The 19034-nt window shown below is 41.7% G+C and overlaps 1 protein-coding gene across 1 annotated transcript in view; it reads left to right on the top strand.

The window, feature by feature from the left end:
* The window catches only part of LOC309563657 (transient receptor potential cation channel subfamily V member 6-like), a 93816-nt gene that overhangs the window by 40017 nt on the left and 34765 nt on the right, over positions 1-19034 (top strand). The window contains exons 2-6 of the mRNA XM_082268231.1: positions 7083-7180; positions 9343-9465; positions 11976-12116; positions 13682-13780; positions 13905-14077. Coding sequence (XP_082124357.1) covers positions 7083-7180; positions 9343-9465; positions 11976-12116; positions 13682-13780; positions 13905-14077 — 634 coding nt within the window. The remainder of the gene's footprint in view (positions 1-7082; positions 7181-9342; positions 9466-11975; positions 12117-13681; positions 13781-13904; positions 14078-19034) is intronic.

Below are 19034 nucleotides of genomic sequence, written 5' to 3'. Positions count from 1 at the left end.
TTTGTTAGGGTAAGGGGTTAGAGTTAAGGTTAGGTTGGGGTTAGAATTAGGGGTTAAGGTTTGGGTTAGGGGTTAAAATTGTATTTATTGTCTTATTTATTTATTTTGGTTTGTGTGTTACTAGTAGTAATACTAGTAGTAGTAACTTGCTGCTACTACTACTACTGTAAAATAAATACACAAAATGAATACTTTGTAATATTAAAAAATAATGCCTAACCCTTAAAAAAATAAAATAATAACACCCTAACACAAAATAAATACATTATTATTTATATTACTATTATTCTTTTGATTTATTATTTATTTATTTATTTTATTCTGGAGTTTATTATTAATAATAATTATTTCTATGGTTGGTTTAATTGTTACTTATGTATTTATTATTAAATATTATTCTATTTATTATTTAATAAGGATAATTTTCTTTAGTTATTTGTGTATTTATTTTACTTTTTTTTTTTTTTTAATCCTAAATTATTACAATTTGTTTAATTTTAGCATTTGAGCAGAAAATTGAGCAAAATAGGCAAAATCGTGCCTTTCCTATCATTGCTAAAAGAATAAAGCATGCCAAAAAAGCCCAAATCTTCCCAATTTGTTTTTTTTTTTTTTTTCCAAAACTTCCCAATTTGAGCTACAAAAAAGCTCTAGAAGTTTTTGGTTTCAGGTGGAGTGGAAATGTGAACCAACTCCATAGAGAATACATTTTTTTTCTCCTCCATGTTTTGGAGCTTCAAGCTACAAATGGCTGAGATGTTAATGGAGCCTTAAGGCCCGTACACACAAGTGGAAATTCGGCCGGGGATTTTCGTCCGACGACCGATCTGCCGATTTTCGGATTGTTAGTATGATGCTTCCGACAACCGACTCCGACTTTTTACGGCCGAAAAAATCCTGGTGTGCAGGCTATAAAATTTTTGTCGACCGTCAAAACACGTCCGATTCTTTTTCTCATTAGTACAGATTTCGATGGGGGAAAAAATCTTATGAGCAAGACTAGGCATGCTCAGAGATGAAAGAACACATAGAAAGCAATCCAACACATGACTTGACTTTACTTCTGAAGTAGAATTCTGATGTGCGGAAAAATTTGTGTACAGTTTAGAGCACATTCCAACCAACAGACACCAGCCTGGACAAAAGACGGACGACCGGTCGGCGGAAATTCATTGCGTGTGTACGAGGCTTTAGAGTCAACATAGACACCTTCTCCTTTTTGAGGTTTAAATCTGAATAACTACTCTATTGATGCAAATACCAGGGTGGAATCGGGTCCCTCCTATATAAAAATGATCACAGAACTGCATTTACTTTGTGTCCTTTGAAGCTGAACTCTAGAAAGATACAAAGTCTTTATTTGCTCAGCCCATCTAAACCTCCATAGGAATGTTGGCTGGTTGGAAGCAGATTGGAGTGGAAAAGTACGGGTTTACTTTAATTTTTTTTTTTTTTTTGCCGGCAAGATTACAGAATGATGTAACTTTTTTGATGTAATTTTTTTTTTTTAACACCTAGATAGGGAAATAAGTATGTTCCCGCAGTAGATATACCTGCATAGGACTCTCTGCCTAGCAATTATGTACATTTGCATGCAAGTTGACTGGGACCTGAGCTTTAATTGAAGCTGAATCTATCTCTTGATTGACGCAGTCTATATTTATAATGATATATAAGCGAGGACTCTCTGGAATTCTGCTTACGCATTTTCAGTTTCACAAACTTGTATTATTATAAATCAGAATATCAGTCCCCATCGAACCATCAGCTATTGACACACCTACCAACATTCTGGGATGGTTAAGATAGGCACCAAAATATACAGACAAAAGACCTTTCCTATCTTCTCTCATGCAGATGATTTCACAAGTAAAGTAGAACTATGGGCATTTTGGATAGAGTAAGGGAGAGTTATAAACCCTGTCCTTTTTTTTTTTTTTTTGGACATGTGTGTCCCATTGGGGAGATTTACCTTCACTTCTTGTTTCATAGCCAAAACAGGAAGTCAGTCAATCTATGCCCCCCCCCCCCCTCTCCCCTTCCCAGGTCACCAGGACTAGTGTCCCCATTGGAAGGTTTCCCCTCTATTACTTTTCTGGGCACAACCCAAGATTTGTGATTTTTTTTTTTTTTCTTTTACTTTCACTTTCTCTGATGGCTCCAAAGCCTCTACCAGATGGTAGCAAATGCAAGCTTACCAGACCATTATGACCCTCTTATTTAAAGAGAAGTCATAAAGGCATATGTGCTGAAGTACCATGTCTACTTCGTCGCCCTCACTCCTTCTTGGAGTCCGCAGGTAGCCAGATTTTTTAGGGGTTCCCAACTCCAGCTTCCGGCGACCTTTAGCTCGGAAAGAGAATGAGAGCAAACGCCCCATAGAGTGTAAAATCATCCAGAACCCATTATTTATTAAACAATTGCATTTACAATTCATTCAGACCAATGGCGCATTGATAAAACGCATACAACCCGGCAAATGGACAACTTCCAGGTCACTTCCAGTTCCGCAATGACCTCAGCAGGTGGCTTCACCGTACACGTTTCATCATGCGTAATGTTTTCCGGGGCATTTATGACTTTTCTTGGAATTTGTGGTCATTTTGGTCTGGTAAGCCTACATTTGCTACCATCTGGTGGAGGCTTTGGATCTATCTTCGCACCTTTTCCAAGGATTTTTGTTGGAATATCTACTTGTCTTTACGTTTTGTGAACTTTTACATTGAGACATTATCTACTTTATGATTTTAGTGCAACACTGTTCATTTATGTCATTCGTTACTGTGGAAAATATCTCCCAGTGTGTTTGAAACTTTTCTTCACTGATAATAGTTTCGTTACACTAGCGTAGTTTTCCTTTTACTTTCAATGATGATTGTAAATGGGGCAATTAGGGAGGCTGAATTACCATAATGGGCGCACAGACCACAATAAAAATCTATTAGCTAGAGATAGATAGGGGGAGACCTGTGGATGTGGTGTACCTGGATTTTGCTAAGGCGTTCGATACAGTTCCCCACAAACGCTTAATTTATAAAATAAGGTCTGCAGGCATCGACCACAAGGTTTGCTCTTGGATACAAAACTGTTTAAAGGGGAGTATCCAAAGGGTGGTAATAAATAACACGTACTCAGACTGATCTGGGGTGGTAAGTGGGGTCCCCCAAGGCTCAGTCCTGGGACCAATTTTGTTCAATTTATTCATAAATAGCATTGAGGAGGGGATCAGTAGCTCGATATAAGTTTTTGCAGATGACACAAAATTAAGTAGGGCAATAACTTCACATAGTGAGGGAGAAATCTTACAGAATGACCTGAACAAAATAACAGACTGGGCAACTACATGGCAAATGAGGTTTAATGTGGAGAAGTGTAAGGTATTGCACTTGGGGACTAAAAATATAAACGTCCAATACACTTTGAGGGGTGGGGGGAACCCCTGGAAGTCTTAGTGGAAGATAGACTTAGTAATAGCATGCAATGTCAAGCTGCAGCTGGCAAAGCTGGCAGAATATTAGCTTGCATAAGGAAGGGATGTATTCCAGAGATAAATCTATAATCCTACCACTTTATAAATCACTGGTCTGACCCCATCTGGAGTATTCTGTCCAGTTCTGGTCCCCAGTCCTCAGAAGGGATGTGTTGGAGCTGGAGAGAGTCCAGAGGAGAGCTACTAAACTGATTAGGGGATTGGAGGATCTTAATTATGAAGAGCGCTTACAAACGCTTGATTTATTCTCCCTGGAAAGAAGACGCCTGAAAGGGGACATGATAGCGATATACAAGTACCTCAATGGTGATCTCAACATAGAAAAATAAGGGTTCAGTCGCAACGAATGCATGAGGGCACGTGGCCATACACTGTGATTAGAGGAGAAGAGAGGCTGCGCAGGGGGTTCTTTACTGTTACGGCTACAAGACTATGGAATTCTCTACCACAAGTGGTAGTAACTGCGGGGAGTATGGCTATTTTTAAAAGACTCTTGGGCGTACATCTCAAGGATCAGAACATTCAGGGGTATGTGAGATGATTATGTCCACACACACCTACACGGGTTGAACTGGATGGACTGTTGTCTTTATTCAACCTCAACTACTATGTATGCAACTATGTATGTAACTATTAGGTGTTCTAACACCTCCTATACTTTTAAGCAACACATTTATGGATACATGCTAAAAAATACCTAGCAAGGTGTACCGAATAAAGTGGTCGGTGAGTGTATATTTCCAGGGTTATTGAATCTTTCGCGTTACTGCCCCAGCAGCAGGCAGTAGTCAACATTAAGTTGAACTTAGGGAAACTTGTAGAAAACAGAGCTATTATTCTAAGCTGTGGCTAACTACAGCCCATCAGGACCAAATTTAGAATAGGGGCACTACTGCGTAAGGCAGAAACCCCACATACAAATATATGGAACATGCTTTGGTAAGTGAACTGCCTCTGAAGGTCTGGCAAGCAATATGGCACCCAGGAAAAAAAAGCTCTATATGCACAGCATATAAAAAAAATACATACAAGGTCATAATCTGATGGTACTACACTCCCAAAATTCTGCACCATACCTATCCAAATAAGACTGACAAGTATTGGCACTGTAACAAACAAAAAGTCTCATTAGAACATATAGGAATGCCAAGGTATGTCTATACTGGAGACAAGCAATTGATATCTTACTTAACATAACAAGCCAGCGAGTAACCTTAGACATGCTTACTCCTCGGCTAGTCCATAGGCAGTTTACGGTCAACTCTTAAAAAATTCAGAGCTCTTTACATCCAGAGTAGACGATAGAACTGAACAAAATTGTGGAATCATAGGATGACTTCACCTGATCTTCTTCTGCTGGCAGTTGACCAGAGATCTGCATATTATATGATTTTTCAGAGTTGCGCTAATTATAAAAAAAAAATATGTCCACAAGTGATGTATTAATTATTCCTGGTGAGTATCACCACCATCCACCACCTTGAAATGTGACTCTGTGTATCAACACTGCCACCAAAGGCTGAAAGGCTTGCTTACCAGCTCACATAGACCTCTTTCCTACAAGAAGTCAATAGCTCTATACCCAGTTAGGGCCTTTTATGACTTAAGAGGGTCTTCCTGACACAGTTGCCATAGGAGTACCCCAAAATGAAAAAAGGCTTCCAGGACTCAAGGGCTACGGTGGCATCAGAGCCTGGCACTGACGTAACCTCAACCCTTGAGATCAACGCTGACATCACTGTAACCCTTGAGTCCCAGGAGGACGGGTTGTTTGTATGTGTGGCTGCCGACACATACGATTAGGGTGTTTTATATATGCATAAGTAAAAATTAAAATTTTAATTTCTTTTATATAATGTAAAACATTAAGAAACATTCAATATAATTCATGCACAAAGTTACTTGCACTTAACATGTTTTGCCAAACAAACATTGGAAGTAACTACATGCATGAGTTATATTGAATGTTTCCAGATGGATTTTTAATCTCCTTCATGTTTTTAATCTTTTACATTGTATAATTAAATAAAATTTGTGGTTGTCTGGCACCATCCTCTTTACTGTGTGCAAGTTACAATGGGATGTGGTGCCCTTGATTTTCCTGGTTCACCGGTATACATTTCCAGTAGTGATCGACCGATTATCGTTTTTTTTATTGCCAGTACCGATATTTTGGCCAATGCATATCGGTATCAGCCGATATTGGCCGATATTTTCGTACATTAAATTTTTTTTTTTTGACAGGTACACTTGTGGAGGGATCTGGGGGTCTTAAAGACCCAAGCCCCTCCTCTGCACTTAAAAGCTTTCAAAACGCCAAGTTTGGCTGTTTTGAATACTGTCATTTTTTTTTCATTTGGCGCCGAGTACAAGGAAGTGATGTCGCTCATGACAGCACTTGCGGTTTTTACATGGAGACCCGATCAGACGCGAATGTGGCTTTGATCTGGTCTTCTCTTCGGCGGCCGTGCAGGCTGGTTGCCCGGGCCTCCCGGTGGGACGGGAGACCCGGGCGAGCCACGGAAGGCGGCAGGAGGGGGCAGCTCCTTGTAATGACAGCCGAGCGGCTATGGATGCCGGTACCGGGGTGATGCCTCTAGCTGCAGGCATCACTCCTGTACAAGCACTTTCCCGAAATATCGGCAATATCGGTAACCTCAGGGGCTGATTCCGATATATCAGGGAAAGTGCATATCAGCCCCCGATATATCGGCTTTGCCGATAATCGGTTGATCCCTAATTTCCAGTATAGTTAGGAATCTCATTTATCCAGGTCATGGCAGTAGTTAGTCACATTCAACTGCACTTGCTCTGTAATGTTGAAAGAGGTGGGGAGAAGACCTGTAAATGAAAGTAAATTTGCTGCAGGAGAACAATTGGATACTCTCCCCTGCCAGTCAGGGCTCTGCTGTGTGGTAGAGCTATATAAATTTCAGGACTGGACGGAAAGAAATACAAATCCTAAGGTAGTTTAAACAGCTCCCATATATATTTCATCTGCGTATTAAAGAGGAAGTAAACTCTTTATTTTCATTTGTACCTACAGGTAAGCCTATAATAAAGCTTACTTGTAGGTCCTGTGAATATCCCCTAAACTTGCACAGTTTAGGAGATATTCAGAGTGCATGCAGCCGATGACGTCATGCTGTTGTGCTGGACCTTTAGAGCCTGTGTCACAAATAGGCAGGTCCCCGACGCATGCACAAGAGTGACGTCATTGTGGGTCCAACCACTCAGAGCCGTCACCCGTGAACTCAGACGAAACATCAGGGAAGACAGCTTCATTCTCCGGTAAGTACTTCATAATGAGCTAGTCCCACAGCCTTTCACTGGGACCAATATAGTGTTGTTTCTCTTCCCCCCAGCTCTTACACAGCTGAGAACAGAGGGAATGTGATCACTTATAAAAAGGAAAAATGAATTTATAATTTTTTTTTTCATATCTATACACAAATGTTTTGCCTTTCATCTTTTATTTTTAAACTAAATGGATTGTTTTACAAGGTGAGGGTTTACAATCACTGTAATTTGTTTGCCTGGAGTTCAGCTTTAATAGCTCATTATATTTATACATTTTTATTTCTGTATCTAGGATCAGTGAGATTCCACTGCTCAATGCAGCCAGGGAGAATGACATAGGGGCAATGAAGAAGCTTCTGGATTGTGACAGCACTGACCTGTATGTCAGAGGTAAGCAGCACTTTACAATGCACTTCTATGTGATCCTTTATTTAAATGGAGTGTATAATGCATAAATATTATGGTCAGGACTTAAACCCACAATATATAAACTTTATTTTCCTTTTTTTTTTTTTTTTTTTTTTTTTTTTGCAAATATATGCATAAATGACCTCATGGCTCATTACAGTTGCAAACTGTACTTACATCTCAGTTTGAATGGATACATTTTCAGACTTACCGAATTTGTTCTTCTATTCAGTCTGAACAAATGGTTGACAGCAAGAACTACCTCCATGTGTCACAATCGTGGTACATTTGGTGTCAAGTATTGATAAAAACCAGAGGTGGGGGACTTGAGTCACATGACTTGACTTAAGTCAGACTTAAGTCACCAGTTTGAGGACTTGAGACTTGCTTGACTAAAATTAATAAAAGACTCGACTTGACTTTGACTTGGTATTCATGACTTGAGACTTGACTTTGACTTGAGACACATGACTCGAAATGCTTTACTTTTTGAGGTTATTAAATATTTGCATTTTCTCAAGATGTGTTAAAGCAAAACTTTGACTTGATTTGTGACTTGACCAAATAAATGACTTGACTTGCTTGACTTCTAGCAGGAACTCGACTTGACTTGCTTGCTTTTCGCCACCGTAACTTGGGACTTGCTTGAGACTTGAAGGTTAAGACTTGAGACTTGCTTGTGACTTGCACATGTGTGACTTACTCCCATGTCTGATAAAAACGTGTAGATGTTTATACATGTGTGTAGGCAGGAAGATGGTTGGAGGCCTCTGCTATACTGAAGGAGTGATGGTCACTTATGTAACCGCTGCTTATTGCTGGTGCTATGTGGAGCCCAGCATAGTGCACATAAGGTCTCCACTCCAGTATCTTAGGCCCCCGTTCGGTATGTTCTACTGAGTGTGCAGGTCAGGCTAGGAGTCCTTACCTCCATGACTAAGTCCCATGTGTGGGGAAAAACATGTTGGAACCTGGATGGAGTTAAGCTGAGGCTGAGGTTGAGACAAGCCAAGGTCAGAGCAAGTAGCGTTCAAGCATGGTCAGAACAAGCTGGGTCAATCATAGAAGTCAAACGCAGGAACACGGGAATAGCTGCAGATCAGACAGCACTGGCTAGTAAAGCTGTTGCACCTAAATAGTTAATTGGGCACCAGTGTTAGCAGCAAGTGGGAGTGTGCACGTCTATGCACAGCAAGGTGAGCACCCACAGATATGCACCTGTGAATCTGTATGCGCCTTGAGCCTTCACCTGTACTATGGCTGGTGCTTTCCTGACAATAACCCTTGAGGTCTTCTTTAGCATTTATACCATGAGGTCTCTTTTAGCATGTGTACCCTGAGGTCCCCTTTAGCATGTGACCCCTGAGGTCTCCTTTAGCATGTGTACCCTGAGATCTTCCTCAGCATGTGTACCCTGAGGTCTCCTTTAGCATGTGACCCCTGAGGTCTCCCTTAGCATTTGACCCCTGAGGTCTCCTTTAGAATGTGACCCCCTGAGGTCTCCCTTAGCATGTGATCCCTAAGGTCTCCCTTAGCATGTGACCCTTAAGGTCTCCTTTAGCACGTGGCCCCTAAGGTCTCCTTTAGCACGTGGCCCCTAAGGTCTCCTTTAGCACGTGGCCCCCGAGGTCTTCTTTAGCACGTGGCCCCTGAGGTCTCCTTTTAGCACGTGGCCCCCGAGGTCTCCTTTTAGCATGTGACCTCCGAGGTCTCCTTTTAGCACGTGACCCCCCGAGGTCTCCTTTTAGCATGTGACCCCCGAGGTCTCCTTTTAGCATGTGACCCCCCCGAGGTTTCCTTTAGCATGTGACCCCCCCGAGGTTTTCTTTAGCATGTGACCCCCCGAGGTTTCCTTTGGCATGTGACCCCCCGAGGTCTCCTTTGGCATGTGACCCCCGAGGTCTCCTTTAGCATGTGACCCCCAAGGTCTTCTTTAGCATGTGACTCCCGAGGTCTCCTTTAGCATGTGACCCCCAAGGTCTTCTTTAGCATGTGACTCCCGAGGTCTCCTTTAGCATGTGACCCCCCAGGTCTCCTTTAGCATGTGACCCCCGAGGTCTCCTTTAGCATGTGACCCCCGAGGTCTCCTTCCAGTGAGTTGAAGGACATCCTATATGAATTTATGTGTTTATGTTTTTTTCTAGGAGTGGTTGGAGAGACGGCTTTGCACGTGGCAGTCCTGTATGATAATCTGGAGGCCGCAAAGTTATTGCTGGAAGCTGCCCCGGATCTGGTCAACCAGGCATTCTCCTCAGCCTTGTATGAAGGTTAGACCCTCACATTGTGACACGTGATAGATTTGAAAGACTTGCCATAAATGTATAATTATTGAAGCTGAATGAGAGATGAAATACATATATGGGGGATATATTGGGGTTAGTTGGGCTGATGACAACAAGGCAGCACCACATCCTCATTTGAGTTAAATAAAATAGAATGGATTTTGCAGATGCCGAGTCATGTGAATATAAAATACCCTTTTATTTAATAGAAAATTCAAAAAAGCATATTAAAACAGTTAACCCCCCCCCCCCCGTGTCACAGACCTTTTCAAGTACCTACAGGAATTATTGATTTCATAATGGTACCTCATATACATGTAATATAATGCACAATTTTTCAATCAACCATACAAAATGACAACTTAACTTCAAAAAGAGTATTGCTTGCAGTGTATTCCAAATGGAAAAGGTAGACTCTTGACGCGTTTCACCAGTGAACCCCACTTCATCAGGAAAGAGGGTGATCTGGAAACTAAGTAGGAAGAAATCATAGAATAAACATATATACATAAATAAAAATAATCATGTAACAAATGTACACATAGGGTAGCATTGGCTCCCCGACACTGCATCCAAAAAGAGGGTCAGGGCTAAATTGGCCAGGGAACTTCAGGCCCTTGGTGGATATGGTGGTAGAGGGAGAAGGACCCCTGTGCATTTGCATTGGCTGTCTAGGCATGTATCGTCCCTATCCAAGATGGTGGCACTTTCTTTTTGGTGTACTGGGCATGAGCGGAAGGGATGGTCCACATGTGCCCAGTAGAAGATCCATGGGCCAGGGAATTTAGCTTGCACCGGTGTTAACATAAGTAGGTACTTGGAACATAACTGTCTCTGACCGGGGCGATTTAAACTGTTTAATATGCTTGCTTTTTATATTTTTTATGAAATGTTAAAAAAAAAAAATGTTTACATGGTGTGGCATCTAAAAAAAATATATATGGGGGATGGTTTAACCTGCCAAAGGCACTGCATTTCTGTCCATCTTGAGATTTATACAGTCCTGTTTGGCATGGCAGGAGACCTAATTTTTCTATGCTGCAGTTAAGTAATGCTTTCAGATCTTGTCCCTCCCCCAGCAGGGGTTGGGCCGGAACAGACAGTAAATATACACTCCCAGGAGAGGAGGGGGCTGTGCTAGGGAACTGACTCTATCAGGAGTAGTCAGATTTTCTAGCAAGTTCACAGGCACACTGCAAGTTAATAAGCCATGTCCTATTCAGTGTTTCCTGTCAAAATGAAGGGAAATCCCTTCTTAGATTATTGTCAATGAATCCAGTGTCCCCGTTGGAAGATTTCTCTGATTCATGTTCCAGTTACAATTGTAAAGTTTTGGATTTCCTATTAGTAGAATGAATTGTCTTGGGACACACATAACATACACTAACAATAAGGATGGCTGATGAGTTGGGAAAAAAAGAAAAATTTGGGCAGATCACAAGATAACAAACACAGATCTAGATAAGGTACCTATCTGAGAAAAAAAAAAACTTTATTTTTTTGTAATATTTTTTATTATAAAATTAAAAGAAGGCAACATAAAACTAGTGTGCTATGTTTTTTATTTTTTGTAATATTTTCTATTATAAAAGTAAAAGAAGGCAACATAAAACGAGTGTGCTATTTGATACTGTTTTTGATAAAGTAAAGCCTCGTACACACGCATCGATAGTTGGCCGTGAATTTTCGGCCAACGTCCGATCGGCCGATTTTCGGCTTGTTAGTATGATGCTTTCGACATCCGACTCCGACTTTTCGGCCGAAAAAAATCTGGTGTTCATGCTATAAAATTTTTGTTGGCCGTCAACAGAACGGCCGATTTTCCGTCAGTCAGTACAGGTTTCGGCAGACAAAAATCAGATGAGCAAGACTGGGCATGCTCAGAGAAGAAAAAACACACGGAAAGTAAACCATCACATGACATCACTTCTGAAGTTGATTTTTGTTGGCCGAGAAAATTTGTGTGCAGTCTAGGCACATTCCAACCAACACAACAACACTGGACAAAAGACGGCTGATCGGTCGGCCGATAATCGTTGCGTGTGTACGAGGCTTAACGCATCAATATCTGGATGGAGTAACTATTCTCAATGAATTCTCAAGGTGCTCATCAGATATTTTGGTTCTAATTTTGCCCTTCGTGTGCTTTATTCTTGAGAAATAGTTGCTCACAAATATCTGTGCTGTCGAAAACTGATGACATGAATTTGGGAAGATAAAATTTAAAAAAGTCAAGTGAAGAGAAACTGTCAAATTTTTCTTTGCTAAGTGTAAATGCATTTTTACAAGAAATTCCCCATAAATCAACATTTGTAAGTTCACGATTTGGTGTTGGGCCGCATTTAAAGCTGCCTTGGGCCACAGGTTGGACACCCCTGAGTTACATGATGCTAGACGTCCTTCAACTAGAAAATAAGAACTGAATCTCAATCTGAATTTCTGCAGCTTCTAATGCACCTGTCTGTTCACTTCATCCTAATTTAATCTACTTGTAGGACAAACCGCCTTGCACATCGCAGCCGTCAATCAGAACATTAACTTGGTGAAGTTGCTGATTCAGAAGGGAGCGGATGTGTGTTATCCTCGTGCCATTGGGACCTTCTTCTCCTACAGTCCAGATGACCTCTTCTACTTTGGTTAGTATTTCATGTTTTTAATGTTAAAAAAAAAATGTAGTTAAAAGAAATAAATAAGTCCTTACTAAACTAACAAGAGTGCATCAATAAATTCCTGATGTTTTACAATATACAGCTACCGTATCATTTATCAAAAAACATTAAATTGTCTATCTTTAAAAAGCTGTCCATCTTTTTTTTTTGCAATATTATTTATTTATTTATTTTAAGAAATAAAGACAAACATTTGGTAAGCCCTTTATTTAATAAATTTAACCAAAAAATGTTCCATGCAAATCCATCAAAAAATGTCCCCCACCATAAATCCATTAACAATTATGATGCCTGTCGCCGAATTTCCATAGCACACTCTGCTTTACTGTGCCTGTATCATATTGACACCATACCCACACATTTACCTCCCTCTCCTAATTTTTGTTTTTTGCCTTTTTTTTTTCGTGGCGGGGAGAAGTTTGTGGTTTTTTTTTTTTTTTTGGTGCCGAAACCCGGGACCGAGGTTTGTGTTTTTTTTTTTTTTTTGTTTAACTTTTTTTGTCTAACTAACTAACATTCTGACCGAACACTAGGCTTCTCCCTCATCTTATGATAATGCCCTAACAGCCCAAAACCACCCCCTATTATGCCACACAACATCCATGTATACTGTATATCTAATGCAATCCCAGAACGTTTTCACCAAATCCTTTAACCCCCTAATTAAACCCGGAAATGATTCCCCGACATTCTTTAACCTCTTCCTGATACCCCTTTAAAATTCATGATCTCCAAGTCAAGTGACTTTGCCTTGGCTGAAATGATGCCATCAGTCTACTGCAGACAGGAGAAAGCATTTCCTAAGTCTCTTCTTCCCCGCTTTGATCAGACTGAAACATGTAACTTTGTAGCAAATTACAAGATGGCAGGCTGCAGCAGGTGTTAATCTGTGCCATTATCTATCTGTCTGTCTGTCTGTCTACGGCAGGGATCCTCAAACTATGGCCCTCCAGCTGTTGTGGAACTATACATCCCATGAGGCATTGTAGAACTCTGGCATGCTCAGACATGACTAGGCATGGTGGGAATTGTAGTTCCTGAACAACTGGAGGGCCATAGTTTGAAGACCCCTGATCTACGGTATCTGTCTATCTATCCATCTTATGACTTTCTGCCCATTATTTTTTCTATCACCGCGTACTGTAACTATGATTACCAGTCAGTCCACCCATCCATCAATCCATCCATTCACTATCTATCATGATTACTTGTCCATCCATATGATTAGTCATCTGATTCCATCCATCCATAATGGCTGCTTTCATATTGCTATTAGGAAGAGTTAACTTTTTAGGTCAGCCATGTTGGAATTAAAATGGTTTACAAGCTAAAATATGAAAATCTTTCTTTAGAATAACTACATCACCTGCTGTTAAGAAGTATAACTACACATACGGTTCAGTGATCACACTTGTCTCTAAATGCTTGATGGAACATTTGGTTGCTTTCTGCAACATAATTTTACATTTCAGGCCTTCTCCTCACCTTAAGACGGTTTTAGATCTTTTAACCCAGCCCCATCCTCTCTCTAGGTGAACACGTGTTGTCCTTTGCTGCCTGCATTGGTAATGAGACCATCGTACGTTTGCTGATAGAGAGCGGAGCCAACATTCGGGCTCAAGACTCGCATGGTAAGAAACAATAATGTGATATTCACCTTGACGACTACATGTGAATATTAACACTTTGATTTTATTCACAAACGTTGAAAGGACTGAGGATGGTGATTTATTGAGGCTATTATCTAATTCCTAGGAAATACGGTTCTCCACATCCTCACCCTACAGCCCAACCAGACAATTTCCTGCATGATGTATGACATCATTCTGTCCTACGATAAGGAAGGCAGCGACATTGATGTGCAAATGATTCAGAATTTTATGGGCCTCACACCCTTCAAGCTGTCAGCATCTGAGGGGAACATTGAGGTGAGTCAACACTTGTGTCTCATTGTCCATCATGAAGTAAGAGGAGGGACAGAACCCTCAGCAAAGTGATGATCTCCTCCATTCTCCCACCAGTCCAAGCTTCACAACAGAAGTATAACACACAGCTTCAGACTAAATATATCTACATGCCTGTGAACTTTTGAAAATTGAGAATTCCTGAGAATTGGGGAGGAGAAGGGGGATGGGGCCTAAACCTTGCCCATATAGAGAGTGCAGATGTGAGTAATGTAAATAGTGCAGGGGGCTGGGTTAGGTAATGTACATAGTGCAGGGTTCTGGGGTGAGTAACATACATAGTGCAGGGGTCTTGGTTGGGTAACATACATAGTGCAGGGGTCTTGGTTGGGTAACATACATAGTGCAAGGGTCTAGGGTGGGTAACGTACATGGTGCAGGGATCAAGTGTCTAATGTACAGAGTATGGGGGTCAGAAGTGGATAACGCACAAAGTGTAGAGTTCAGATGTATAGAACATATATACAGCAGTTTAGAAGTCAGATGTATATACATATATGTATCACCCTATGCACACATATACAAGTGATCGACCGATATCAGTTTTTCATGGTCGATACCGATATTTTGGCCAATGCATAAGGGTATTGGCTGATATTGGCCGATATTTTTGTACATTTAAAAAAAAATGTTTTTTTTTTTTTATTTGTTTGTTCTACAAGTACTTTTGTGGAGGGATCTGGGGGTTCTAGAAGACCCCAAACCCCTCCTCTGCACTTAGAAGAATTCAAAACGCCAGACAGTATCCGTAAGTGATGTCACTTATGACATCACTTCCGGGTTTTTACATGGAGACCCAATCAGAGCCGAATGCGGCTTTGATCGGGTCTTCGGCAGCCGTGCTGGCTGGTTGCCCGGGTCTACCGGTAGGACGGGAGACCCGGGCAAGCCGCGGAAGGCGGCGGACGTCCCCTCCCACTCCTTGTAATGAAGCTGAGCGGCTTCTCAGCCGCATCGGTTGTCATTAAACAAGACAGCCGACCGTCGGCTATGGACAACGGAACCAGGGTGATGCCTCTAGCTGCAGGCATCACTCCGGTACAAGCACTTTCCCGAAATATTGGCAATATTAGTCACCCTGATGTCCGATTCTGCTATATCGGGGAAAGTGCATATCGACCCTTGATATATCGGCTTTGCTGATAATCGGTCGATCCCTAATATATACACACTGCATACACATACAAACACTTACCCCTCTGGTGGCATGATCGGCCATCTCTTTAGCCTCTTCAGATCCTCATGGCTCCATTACCAGCTAATTTCCATCAAGTTCCCAGGTATGTATATCTACCATTTAAAGCATATTCAAACCCAAAAACATAAATATAAAATATTAGAGCTAACCAGTCCTCAGGCCTGGTTCACACTACTGTGGCTCTGCAAGCCAATAAATTCAAATGAATGGGCTGCCATGCTCCTGAAAACACAAGGAAAAGGTCTCTGCATCATATCTGAAGTTGCAACCCGCACAAAAACTGCAAGTCCAGTGTGTTTCCCAGTGCAGGAAGCAGCTGCCGCGATTTCCAGTGCATGCGGGTGCCTTTAAGATTAATGGCACCCACACGCATCTCCTGAGTTTTCTGTGTGGGGGGCTGCAGCTGCGGGAACGGGTGCAGACCTGCAGTGGGAACCACCTGCACAAGTGTGAATCAGGCCTTAGATCTGGTGGTTGCATTTGTTTTGTTTTATTTTTTTTCCCTTTATCTTCACCTGGTTATCCTGCCAGTAACACACCTCCTGTCCTGTAGTGACAATACTCACTTCATTGCACAGTATCTATGGGGTTGTCATCAAACAACTACAGAAGATCTCCCCTTTTCCATGAAATGGGTACAATGGTTTTATAATTTGCAGAAAAACTCAGGAAGGACACTGGGTTTTTGGCAGAATCAACTTTGTATTATCTGTACTTGCAGAAAATGTCCTTAGCCTAAAAAAAAAAAAAAAAAAAAAAACTGATGCAGCCACTATCATTAATCTAAGGACTATAAGCTACACTTATCTTACTTATCCTTTTTGCCCCTTCCCCTGACCTAGGCAAACCTACCCTCCCTCCACACTGTGCATATCTTATTCTGATAGCCATGGTTCTGCTGATTTTTTTATATCCAGCACTGCAGGTGCCCTGGTTGCATCTGCAAATTACAACCCCATAGTCTTCTATAGGACCATCTCTTGATTATCTCTGACCTCCGGATGCAGCATCTGTGGAGGAGTAGGTGGGTTAGGTGAGGGGAAGGGAGCAAAAAGGATAAATGTAAAGCTTACTTATCCTTTAAAACGGGGGTCTCCAAACTTTCTAAGCAAAGGGCCAGTTTACTGTCCTACAGGTTTTGGGCAGGCTGGACTGTGGTTAGTGGGAGGAATAGTGCTCCTTTAATGCTGTCAGTTAGAGGAATGGTGTCCCATCATTGGAGGAGTAGTGCACCAAGAGTCAGATAAAGGCAAGCAAAGGGCCACATCCAGCTCCAAATCGCAGTTCGGAGACCACTGCTTTAAAATATAATATAATTTACAATATATTTTAGCTTACCAACCCTTAGATGTGGTGGCTGCATCAATTTTCTTTTATAGAAAATACCAGTTGATCCTGCCAAAATCCCAGTGTCCTTCTAACTTCTCCCTTTACTCATCCTTTAGATTTTTGTTTTTAGGTTTAGATGTACAGTGCAAGTATTCACAGCGCTTCACTTTTTCCACATTTTGATATGTTATTTCAAAATGGATTAAATTTGTTATTTTCCTCAAAATTCTATAAACAATACCCCATAATGACAATGTTAAAGAAGTTTGTTTGAAATCTTTGCAAACTTATTCAAAATAAAAAATACCATAAGTATTCACAGGCTTTGCCATGACACTCAAAATTGAGCTCAGGTGCATCCTGTTTCCACTGATCATCCTTGAGATGTTTCTACAACTTGATTGGAGCCCACCTATGGTAAAATTAGTTGTTCGGACATGATTTGGAAAGGCACACACCTGTCTATATAAGGTCCCACAGTTAACAGTGCATGTCCGAGCATAAACCAAGCCATGAAGTCCAAGGAATTGTCTGTAGACCTCAGAGACAGGATTGTATTGAGGCACAGATCTGGGGAAGGGTACAGAAACATTCCTCCAGCATTGATAAATGGAGGAAGTTTGGAACCACCAGGACTTTTCGTAGAGCGGGCTACCCAGACCAAACTGAGCGATCAGGGAAGAAGGGCCTTAGTCAGGGAGGTGACCAAGAACCCAATGATCTCCCTGACAGAGCTCCAGCATTTCTCTGTGAAAAGAGGAAAACCTTCTAGAAGAAAAACCGTGGGCGCGCGAGGGAAGCTGTTCTGGTGTGCCGTCATATGACGGCTTCCCAGAACAATAGATGCACCGCTCCGCCGTCATTTGAGGGCGGGCGGGTAGGAAGTGGATAAAGTCCAGGGATTGGGCTTGCCACTCCAAAACCTTATTTCTTGTTGGTCTGGAACCATGATTCTGCTCTCTTACTGGTGTGTTTGGGGTCGTTGTTTTGTTGAAACACCCATTTCAAGGGCATTTACTCTTCGATATAAGGCGACAGGACCTCTTTAAATATTCAAACTGATCCATGGTCCCTGGTATGCAATAAATGGGCCCAACACCATAGTATGAGAAACATCCCCATATCATGATGCTTGCGCCACCATGCTTCACAGTGTACTGTGACTTGAATTCAGGGTTTGGGGGTGGTCTAACAAACTGTCTGCGGTCCCTAGACCCAAAAAGAACAATCTTGCTTTCATTAGTCCACAAAATGCCCCATTTCTCTTTAGGCCAGTCAATGTGTTTTTTGGCAAATCGTAACCTCTTCAGCACATGTAGTCTTTTCAACAATTACTCTTTGTGGGGGCTTCTTGCCAATAGCTTGGCTTTACATAGGCATCTTCTAATTGTTACAGTACTCACAAATGATGGCGGTGCGGCACTCGTTCTGGGACGCCGTCCTATGATGGCACACCAGAATGGCCTCTCTCGTGTGCCCGCGGGGGTGTGCAGTGCGGCGATCGCGGCCGCGCCGTGTTGCTAGGACACGGCGACCCTGATCTTGGTAAAGAGCCAATGACATGGCTCTTTACCCATGTGATCGGCTGCTTCCAATCACAGCCGATCACATGTAAATGAGTAAGCGTTGTTTATCGGCTCTCCTCGCCTCACACTGTGAGAGTGTGTGGCGAGGAGAGCCGATCAGCGCCTCCTCCTCAAAGGGAAGCATAGGACAGGTAATCAGGGCACTGATCATCAGTGCCCTGATTACAGAAAAGTAAAAAAACAGTGCCCACAGAGCTGCCAGTCAGTGCCTCCTCATCTGTGCTGCCAATCAGTGCCCCCTTTCAGTGCTCATCAGTGACGCCTATCAGTGCGGCATATTAGTACCTCCTCAGTGCCACCTCATCAGTGCCCATCAGTGCCGCCTCTTCAGCGCACATCAGTAAAGGAGAAAAATTACTTATTTTCAAAATGTACTCACAGAAAATTAGAAAAACTTTTTTTATTTCTCCAAAACTTTCTGTCTTTTTTTCTTTTTTTTTTTTTTTTTTTTCTTTGTAAGAAATAAAGAAAAAAGAATAAAGAAAAAAAATGATACAAATTTCATATGGGTACAGTGTAGCATGACCGCGCATTTGTCATTCAAAGTGTGACAGCGCTGAAAGCTGAAAATTGACCTTGGCAGGAAGGGAGTGAAAGTGCCCTGTATTGAATAAGGGCCACAGGTTTGATACCTTTTTGTTTTACAGACTGACTAACCTCACTAATTGAGCTCCACGCTGCTATTATTTTGAACACGCCCCTTTCAATTAATTATTCAATTACACAGAATCAGCAGCATGCATGCCATGACTGTTGGGATAGTTGGTGTTCTATTAATTTACTAGTAGGTGTAGTAGAGTATTTGCCA

Source organism: Pelophylax lessonae (assembly GCF_965119305.1).
Source record: "Pelophylax lessonae genome assembly, chromosome: 9".
Lineage (NCBI taxonomy): Eukaryota > Metazoa > Chordata > Amphibia > Anura > Ranidae > Pelophylax > Pelophylax lessonae.
Note: the sequence above shows the minus strand (reverse complement) of the source record. Positions and strands in the feature narration are given on the sequence as shown.